The sequence below is a fragment of the Euphorbia lathyris genome, chromosome 2 (genome assembly GCF_963576675.1).
Source record: "Euphorbia lathyris chromosome 2, ddEupLath1.1, whole genome shotgun sequence".
NCBI lineage: Eukaryota > Viridiplantae > Streptophyta > Magnoliopsida > Malpighiales > Euphorbiaceae > Euphorbia > Euphorbia lathyris.
Window position 1 is genome coordinate 93489878 of NC_088911.1, and position 10847 is coordinate 93500724.

The 10847-nt window shown below is 34.9% G+C and overlaps 1 protein-coding gene across 2 annotated transcripts; it reads right to left on the reverse strand.

Annotated features, from left to right (window-relative positions):
- Window positions 1–6922: 6922 nt before the first annotated feature.
- Window positions 6923–10595, reverse strand: LOC136218978 (uncharacterized). 2 transcript variants are annotated; one of them, XM_066006165.1, is made up of 3 exons: window positions 9518–10595; window positions 7671–8287; window positions 6923–7037 (listed from the first exon to the last, which is right to left on the reverse strand). In XM_066006165.1, the coding sequence occupies exons 1-3, from the start codon at window positions 10191–10193 to the stop codon at window positions 7029–7031; spliced, it is 1302 nt and encodes a 433-aa protein (XP_065862237.1). In that variant the 5' UTR covers window positions 10194–10595; the 3' UTR covers window positions 6923–7028. The 2 variants fall into 2 exon arrangements, with proteins under 2 accessions (XP_065862237.1, XP_065862236.1); XM_066006164.1 differs by lacking the exon at window positions 6923–7037 and having other exon boundaries at window positions 7527–8287; window positions 9518–10594.
- Between the last annotated feature and the right edge of the window lie 252 nt (window positions 10596–10847).

A 10847-nucleotide genomic window follows, 5' to 3' on the forward strand; every position in this document is an offset into this window, starting at 1 on the left:
ACGATCCGACGGTTGAATCTCCAGGAAACATTAATTTAGTATGGCTGGACAGTTTTGGTGTTTGAATGAGAGCAATAGGGTGATGGAGATGAAGAACTTGGAAAGAATGCAACTCATCTGCACGAAATTAACTCCTTGAATGGTGTTATTTAGATTCCCAAAGAATGTAGAATGTCCATTTTGATCCCTATAAAATCTAACTTCTTTTAAAACTTATTCTAAACTTTTAATTTTACACTTAAAACATGAAATTAGCCTCCAAACTATATCCATAATACTCAATTAACTCTCTAATCAATAAATAAATATAATGTAACATAATATTAGGGTATAATAACTAAAATTAAGGACGCGGATGTGACATTAGGGTTCTTGTTTGGAGTTAGGTCATGTTGACCTTGTTAAGGAGGAGACTTAGGATTTTCGTCGGTGTGGTCATCGTTGTTACCGCCATCGGAAGGATTTTGGGATTTCGTCATGATTACGAATTCTTTGAGAGGATTTTGGGATTCAGAGAGAGAGAGATTTGAATGCCAAGGATTTCGAATGTAAAGAGTGATAAGTGGGGATACTTCCACTATTTATAGAGGTGCGAATTGATCCTATTCGTTGAACTAGCCGTTTAACCTCGAGATGATCAACCGACAGAGATTCTGGCATTTATGACACGTTCGGTGCATGGGTTTTCTGATTATTGCTTACGTTATCCTGGGTGGCTATTTAATACGTGTGCTAGCATTTAATGTTTTAAATGGGTTTTACTCAGCATTGAGAATATCAAACGTTTGAGATTCTGAGTAGTCAGTTTTACGTAGGATAATTGTTTGTGAGCTTAGTAACTTAGCTTAGGATAATCACTCAGCATGTATGTCTACTCAGCATGGGGTGATTTCATGTCATTTTTAACTCAGCATGCAACAGTTACTAAATTATCACAAATCACTCAGTATGATAATCACTCAACATTCAATTTAGCACATAAAATTATTGAAGAGGATTAGACATACCGATAGCTTCCCTTAGTATGTTAAATTGCTCACGAGCCAAGGGCTTCGTAAAGATATCTGCAAGCTGTTCATTTGTTGATACGTAGGTCAGCTTGATCTCACCCTTGAGTACATGATCTCTGATGAAGTGATGCCTTATGTTTACATGCTTCATCCTGCTGTGTTGGATTGGATTTTTAGATAAGTCAATTGCACTCTTGTTGTCACATTTGACCTCTATTGTTTCTGTTTTGACACCATAATCCTCAAGCTGTTGCTTAATCCAAAGGACTTGGGCCACACAGCTTCCAGCAGCAACATACTCAGCTTCAGTTATTGACAAGGCTACTGATGATTGCTTCTTACTAAACCACGAAACCAGACAGCTTCCTAGGAATTGACATCCTCCTGAAGTGCTTTTTCGTTCTAGCTTATCTCGTCCATAGTCAGCATCAGTATATCCAATCAGTGTGAAGTCACTTGTATTTGGATACCATAAACCTGCATTAACTGAGCTTTGCAAATATCTGAAAATTCTTTTTACAGCTATTAAGTGAGATTCCCTGGGGTCAGCTTGATATCTTACGCAATAGCATACTGAGTACTAAATGTCAGGTCTACTGGCAGTAAGATAAAGTAGAGAGCCTATCATACCTCGATATAACCTGCTGTCTACAGACTTACCTTTCTCGTCAGCACAAAGGACAGTGTCAGTACCCATTGGGGTTGATATGGGTTTACAGAAAGGAGAAGAGAGGAGGAGGAGGAAAAAGAAGAAGGAGAAGAAATGAGGAGGAGGAGCTTCAATCGATTGATTTTAGAGGGAGAAATTAAAAGAGCGGAGAGAGAGAAAGAAGAAGGAAAATAAAAAATTAAAAAGAGATGGAGAAGATGGTATTTTTTATTTCTATTTTTTATTTTGAGGTTTATTTGTGATAATTAGATAATTAGGGGGGTTAATTTATGAAATAAATAAATATAAGGACCAAATTAACTATTTTCTCTTTGAATTTTAACACCGTTAGTCCATTTGGCCTCTGTTTGCTAACAGTGTTTAACACATACCTCTGTTTGTAAAAAAAACCACAGATTCGTGTTTGCAAAATAGGTAAACCACAAGCATTTTGTTTTTGTACTTATCCCTTAAAAAAATGAAGAGGGTGAACTATTTTCTTCTTTCTGCGTTTCCTTCCTTCATGAAGCTTTTCCAATTTCTAAATTTCTTTATTTAGTAAATTCATCTCGCTTTCCTTTTTGTTTTCTTCATTATATGGAAGTTTTGAGGAGGAATAACTCTCCTCACCCTCAAATTTTGGTTGTTGTTGAGCAATATTATTCTAATAATTCTTAAATTATGACCTTAAATAAATAAAATGCTCCTCAGGAACCCAAATCTTTAAAGAAGGTTACTCTTACCAAGAAGTCCCAAACACCTTAGGGGCAAGGCTCGTTTGAACAAACCAAACCCCCTAGAAAATAAAATCCAAAAGCTTGGGAACATGACTTATCCTTGACCACTAAGTAGTTGGTGGAGTTGACTAATATCTTTAGAGAACTGCGGAGGATGTAAGTTTAGACCATCATATTGAATCTGTCTTTAAGGGGTTTCTAAGGCTCTTTGGTCTGTTGATGGAAAGGGGTATAGGGTTCCCGCTTCTAGAAACCATTGTCAATGTTTTAGATGATCTCTATCTATACACTAGTCAACTATCAGTCGATGTTTGGTTGGCAAAGATTTGTGCGGATCTAGACTTGAGGTCGACTGGAGTGTTTTTTTAAAGATTTTGTAAGCCGATAAGGAAGAATACTTATGAAGTCTATTATTGTATTATGAACGTCTAGAGGCCGACATTTTTGTCATAGAAATAAGAGAGAGTTTAGGGCTTCAAACTTCGATGGTTCTAGTTGGGACCGAATAGAGCCATGGCTGTAGCGAAACCTGATGGAACCGGATGGGGTTCCCCTTCAATACCAGATGGAACCTTGACCATGGCTGTAGTGAAACCTAGAAAAAAGATAGGGCTCTTATTCCAAGGGAAGAAGAGGCATTGAAAGAGATTTTATCCTTTCCTATATTATGAGGGAGATTTATAATTTGTTTCTCTTATCTAAGTGCCAGTTGACTTTATTAAGTTTTTACTTCAACTTTTTATATTGTTTCTCTTATCTAGAACCATTCATTACTCAAGTCTAGTACGATTACCTTAACTTCATGGGTATGTGCTTGTGATATGACTTCAATGTGGCATTGAGAGATTTTTGACCAGTATGGGGTCGAGTCTATCTTGGATAGATGGCCTCCCTCACATTTTCCTCTCTTAGGGTGTGCCTTATTTCAACTTTATCCCTTCTTACTGCCCCGAAGCTATAAGTTTTCTCGCCAACACCAGATACTTTCTTTATTGCATCTTCTTTGGATTCATAGTTAATTGAGAGTTGCTTAACTACTAACTTAGAGTCGCTCTTCAAGATTGTCATGTCTAGCTTTATGACGTTAAGGATCAGACTCCCTTAGAGCAAAAATTTGTTTTCGGCTACATTGTTGGAATCAAGGAAGGTTAATGATACGACATACCGAATGGCGATCCTATATGGGCCCTTGATTTAAAATAAGTTTGAAGTCCACGTATTAGTTTGGACATTGTACGAAGAGGGCTTAGGCTGAAATGGTACAAAAAATTTGGTGTGTCACGTCCGTGTTTAAATTTCTAGAATTTATACCTTCGTATTAATATATATTATAATTATTGGGGGTGTGATTTTTATTTGGTGCTATAGGAAAAAATTGGAGTTAATTTGATGGTTTTATGGGTAAATTAAAAGTTTAGGATAATTTTTAAAAGATTATAGAAAGATGGAGGATCAAACGTGATGTTTACCAAATTTGAGATATATATCTCAAATCTCAGGCGGTTACGATCGTCATTTCTTTCCTTTTCTTTTTCTTTTTCCTTTTCTTTTTCTTTCTCTTTTACATTTATCATCAGTTTTCTCTGAACCGTTTTTCCACCGTTTCTTTGATTTATGGAGATTCGACCGTCCGAATCATCGAAATTGAAACCATAGCATCCTTATACATAGTTCTAAGTCCTAACCGAAGAGTTTTTGAGTTTCGGAAGTGTTTGGAGGGAAACGTCTTAGATAGAATTTAGCGGCGAATCGATCGGGTGTATTTTGTTCAGTTAGTGACCAAGGTAAGTAACTATCAACTATATTTTGAGTTTTATGTATATAGATAAATATATATCAAAGATTTTTCAGAAATTGATATTTTAGGGTTACGCATGAATTTTGTGAAATTAGGGTTTTTCATGATTTTGCATATATATCAGATATAATTCACCTATCTCCAAGTTCTACAGACTTCAAACATATCACTTTTGACCCGCTAATATGTATGATATTATATTTTTCTTAAACTTCAAATAATCGAATAATGATTTGCATCAATATAACAATACCTGTATCTATAATTTTTCACTCCAATCATTCTTTATACTATAATCTTCAATCATTAGCATCAACATCACCATCACTCTTATAAGAGTCATTTCATAAACATCAACAGCAACATCAACATCACCAATATAAACTTCATTATGATGATACAATTTCCTATCAATAAGAGTCATTTCATAAACTTTTAAGATCAACATTACTCTTATAATTCTCCATTTAACTCCTCAAAATCAATTAAGCTAACATGTTATTTTTTTAATCACCACGATATATATCATTTATCCATCTAAAGAAACTTCAATCTTTCCTCCAAACCATATAACCAAGGAAGATAGAGTACCTAAATTACGATAATCAATGTTTTTTTTTCCAAACTCCAAATAATATCTTTACACCCCCCGACCCTAAATGACCTCAATTGGCATCGGGCGTGAAATAGAAAGATCATAATCAATACTTAGGAGTCTCCAATTTAACCAAATATCATTATATTACAATTGCAATACCAAAGTTCTAACCATAATTCTAACAATAAGCAGCCAACTTCCAAACTTCGCCTAAACGATCGGTAACCTTCTCTATATCCTGTTTGGCGTGACCAAGAATTTCCACAGTGGAAAAGCACAGTGATCGACAGATAAACAATAAAGTCACAAACACTGGCTAACAGATCGAGCCACTTCATTATTTATTATTTATTATTTATTTATAAATAAAAATATAAATGCGATTAATTTTTTGGGGACCCTATCTATCGGATTATTGTCTAACGTTATTTCAAACATTAATGATATTTAGGAAAATTTACAAAAATGCCTCAATGGAGAGGTTCATTTATATTTTTAGACACATTTAGATATATGCTACCAAACTAGACTCTTTCAGTATATTTTTTTCAAATATACCCTTATTCGCACAAACTCATCAGCTTCTCATTGTTGTTTGATTTTGTGGTGATTTAGCATAGATTGAATGTGTTATGTTTAGTTAGGGTTAGTGTTACTGGATATAATGATGATTTTCGAACCCATTTGGGTTGTATTTTTGTGATTTATTGGTTTAGAACTTCTCATTTGTGGCTTCAACGTTCATCTGCTATTTATGATTTTGCGAACCATATTTTATGATTTTGATTCTCATTTTATGATTTGTAAAGCTATATCACATATAAATTATGTAACGACCCGGTCCGGAGTGGGTGGCGCCGGGGTAAGAAGGCCTGAGCAAGGAGCGACCCTAAGGGATGGCGATGGGGACAAGAATGAACTGAATCCCACATCGGAAATGGAGAGGGGTGATTGGGGCTTATTAGTAAGATGTGAATCCAATACATGCAGACGCGTTTTAAAACCGTGAGGCCCAAGGTGTTAGATTTGGGCCAGAGCGGACAATATCTACATGGTATTGGATCAAGGTGTTACAATTGGTATCAGAGCCGACTCTCCACGTACGATGTGTGGTTCGGGGACGAACCAGGCGGAAGCTGGTGGGCCTGTAACGACCCGGTCCGGAGTGGGTGGCGCCGGGGTAAGAAGGCCTGAGCAAGGAGCGGCCCTAAGGGATGGTGATGGGGACAAGAATGAACTGAATCCCACATCGGAAATGGAGAGGGGGTGATTGGGGCTTATTAGTAAGATGTGAATCCAATACATGCAGACGCGTTTTAAAGCCGTGAGGCCCAAGGTGTTGGATTTGGGCCAGAGCGGACAATATCTACATGGTATTGGATTAGGGTGTTACAATGTTCGCATTTGGTGATTTCCGAAGCTATATAACGGATTGCGAAGCCTCCTTCTCGTGCACTCCTTGCTTTATATGAAAAAAAGGAACTGAACTTTCAAAACTTCAACTTCTGTTTTTTTGCGATGAATCCTTTGGATGGTCAGATTCCAACAAGTCTAAGTCAATGCAAAGATCTTACGCTACTTGAATTTGTAGGGAATAGACTTACTATCATCATATCAAATGACATCGACAATATAACTCAACTTGATTATTTCAATTTGGGGATAAACATGTTGACAGACGTCGTCCCTTCTTCTTTAGGAACGAAAATGAAGTTGGAGAGTCTAATTGATAATGATGGTAGCATTAAAGAATGAAGTTATGGAATTGAATTGGAATTTGATGATAGTATTCAACGATTTGGGAAGTTGGTGAGGTAGGAAGTTAAAAATACCCTAAGGGTATTTTAGGAAGTTAAAAGTTTCATCCAAATAAAAAAGATAATAATAATAAAAATGAAAAATAGAAGTTCACACGAACGGGAATGAATCTAGTGGGGTTTACGGGGCTTAGCACCCACTAGTCTTTAGAAAATGCCTAAAATTTTTATGGAAAAGACTTCAATTTCTTATATAAAAATATTTACAGATATCAATTTAACTTCTATAATATTAATTTAGCACCTATAAATTAAGATAAACATCCACTATCGGTGAATCCCTCATTTTAGAGGGCAAACATATGTAAGTCCTCTTAATTGTTGTTGGAGGTGGAGTCCACTGAAGCATTTGATGAGCAATTATGCTGAAGGAAATCAAATCTCTCTTAAAGTGCTGAGTTTGCAATATCATGGGATAATTACATAATCTGAAACAGAGAGAGAGAGAGAGGAGTCAAGATCATGGGCAAGTGCACTAAATATCTTCATCTGTGTAGTGTTGTTCATCATCTACCAAACTATTCAAGACACAATTAATTCAATTCCATCCAATTAAAATATTCTGCCAAATATTTGTCCTCATTTATGACCTGCATGTGCCTGCATTAATAGCTAGCTGCACATATATTGCACTAATACCCTTCTATTTTCATATTCAAACAAAAGACCCCCCTCATTATAGCATATTTCCAAAGAGATTAATCAAAATCAAATTTTTGTCTTACAGGGACCTTAAAACTCTTGTCCCTTGTTTCAATTTTCAAGCATACAACAACAGTATTCTCCCAAACTTATTAGGACCACTTTTTCACATTTAATAAATTGAGATTAACAATAACAACTGGATTTCTTCTATCTAGAATTTTGATTATTCTATCTGAGAAGATTTCAAATAACATTTGCAGAACCAGCAGCAATGATAACCATAATGATGTCCTTTTCAAGAGAGAAGACAAGGGAACATAAACATTCTGAAAAAGTGTTAAATATTACATGAGAAAATAAATTACATGTGACACAAGGAAAGATTGTAACAAAATTCTTCAGTTTTTGCATATTACCACAAAGCAAGGAAGGAGTGCTCTTGGATTTAAAAGATAAAGCTCCTCAATATTTGAGTAAAGACCAACTTTTCCTGCTAATGAATCAAAACCAATTTGGCCTGATATTTCCTGTATATTCTCCAATGGCCTATGAACTCTTCCTGCTATTACTCTGCATACTATTAATGCTTTTCTAATACTTTCTTCTTCTTCTTCAATTACTTGTATTGATTCAAATGCTCTTCCACTTGTTGATGTTGTAAAAACTCCAATTCCTCCTTTAAGTTCCTTTTTTGCTGAGAATCCGTTTTTGATAATTCGACATACACAACATCTTTCCGATATGCATAAACTAGAGGAGCCATTTAGGCCGAGAGAGCATGAAACTGTGGTGCCGTAGAACCTTAAGAGCTCGTTTCCGTCGGCAATGCACCGGGGATGTTTCTTTGGGAGTTTGCTGGCTTTAATTTTGACCATTTCTCTGTATTCTTCGAATCTAGCTAGAGTTTTCTGCATATTGTGAACTTTTAATACTCTCTCAATTCGACCACAGTGATTTTCGCTCTTCAACCAGCTTGTTCTGCATATGATTTCAACTATCTTTCTTGATGAGTCTCCTTCCACAAGTTCTGTCACTGGCAAAAGCAACAAATCAAATCAGCTGATGCACTCAAACTGTAAAGATTAGGCCTATTTTATCCTACATGGAACCTAAAAGGGTAGAATTGCTTTACATGTAGTGGGACTTTTCTACAGTTCACCCGACTAATCAAAAACATAAAGTATATGACTTTATTGAGAAATCATCTGTGTAAATAAAAAAATTGTGCAGTTCTCACATTTTTAGATAAGATCCAATCAACCATGAACATAATAAAATTTCTACTTATATGATACTACTTGAGTAATGTGACTAGCTATTTAATGAGTCAAGTAAATAACCTAATATTGAAATTGACATCTCTAATATAGTATTTAATGGATATGATTGTCTCCCATATGTATAATAATAGCTAAATTTGATCCTAACGTTTTATTTTAGAAAAGTGTAAATTTATATGTACATACGAAATGGTACAAATTACCCTTAATGTTTCTAAGCAAGATCGATTTTACACTTATCTAAAGGAAAATTTAAACAGACTAGTTTGATAATTATTTAACTATTATATCATACTTTTCAAATAAATTTGTCGAACTTCTCAAATAAATTTATCGAATAAACTGAAACAGTATCGTACATGTTTTTTTGTTGGTTATTTCAAACTACATTAAGATTTTAGATACTTTAACAATGACACGTTTAATTTAATTGTAGCATTGACTCTGAATTTTCTGACAGCATCTAAGCAAGCATAGTTAATGTTTGAAATGTTAGATACTTAAATAACAATAAAACCACACGAATTTTTGAAAACCTAAGGGTAAAATTGATTTTGAAAGGGAACTTTATAGGTAAATTCATAAAATTTGATTCTTCAGTGGCAAATCTGCCATTTCTCATAGGATAGAAATTTTTTTTTTTAGGAACATAGGATTGACTTAGTTGTTCCTATGGCTCACTAATTAGATATGCTAATTAATCTAACATGGGATACTTAACAAAATCTCTTTCATATAATTCACACTATTAGAAGAGATATTCAAGCAAGTTGTTACAAGGTCTGTGCAGAAAAAATGGGGGAGAAGAATGATTCAGACTCTCTGTTTTTAAAACAAATGAAGTTTAGCAAGAAATTGAAGAACAAAAAAATACCACAATCTTAAACTAAAGATTATGACTTTGCTAACATTTTTGAGACAAAAGAAACACCAAAAACAAAAAAAAAAAATGAAAGTAGTTTGGATAATAAGAAGAAAGTTACCAGCATGTTTAGAAAGATGATGATTTTCAGCAGCTTCCCATTTGGTAAAGTGTTCTCCACATTTATGACATGTAATAGAAGATCCATTTCCATTACAATCTGTCTCAAGAGACATTCTAGTGCTTGTATGTCCATGTCCATGTCCATGTCCTCCTAAATTACCAGATCCTCCATGGCCAGAACCTTCCCTTTCTGATAATAAAAATGGTGACTTTTTTGAATGAGTACCTGAGTTTCTAACTGAAGAATTGAAATAATGCATTGTTGGGTGCCCTCCAGGCCCAGGTGTCCCAGGCCTTAAAGTACCCACAAAAGTTGAACCACCCCCACCGCCGCCGCCGACATTATTAGTGTTACTTTCTTGAAAGCCACCAAAACCAGTGATTTTAAGCTCACAAGTAGAGTTGCTCAAAATGACTTCATGTGTAATTGGATTTAGAAACTCACTACTCCCAATAGATCTTGGGCTGCAACTTGGGGGTTTTTCAGTGTGCCTTTTGCTTCCATGGATTACATCTTTGAGATTGGCTATTGACCTTGAACAACCTGACCTTCCTCCTCCTGCTTTTCTTGTCAAGATTGTGCTCAACTGCTTTTTTGATTTTGGGTCATGAACTTCTGATGGCTCTGATTTACAATGCAGTGATTTTTTCAGAGAAAACCACACTGTTGGCATACCTTCTTCAACTGCTTTTAGACAAATTCTTTTCTTTTTTTTCTTTCTGCTGGATTTCAAAATCCCCAATTTCTCTATTTATTTATGTGCATTTCCTTTTTCTCTGCTTTTCCACCATAAAAGCTGAAAAGAAGAATCTGAGTATACCATATTATGCCTCTTTCAACAACTTTCCAACCGGTCAATTGAAACCAGGCTTAGCAAATAAAAATGGGTGAAGAAATAAGAAGCAAAGAGAATCAAACTTTTTCATGAATATCCACTCAAAATCTCAAATATTTGAAGATAATTGTTGTCATAAACCATAATCATATTTAATAGCAAAGTTAGAAACTTTTACTGAAATGGGCTCTAATAGTCATGCCAGAAGAAAAGATAGACAAAGACAGATGGACTCAAAACAAAACCAATATCCAAGAAACCCTGTTATTACATAAAAAAGACAAAGCATAAAACAGGGGGAAAAATAAAATTTAAAGAAAAGGAGAAATTGAATAATAATGGAGAATCTTTGGTTAATAGAAAAAATAATTACTGGGTAACATGAAAAAAAACCATGGACAGAAACAAGAGTGCTGAAATGGGTGTTTTATGGCATATTCAAATTTTATTACTTTTTTGTTTTAGATTTGAAAAGGAATCATTAATTTTCTT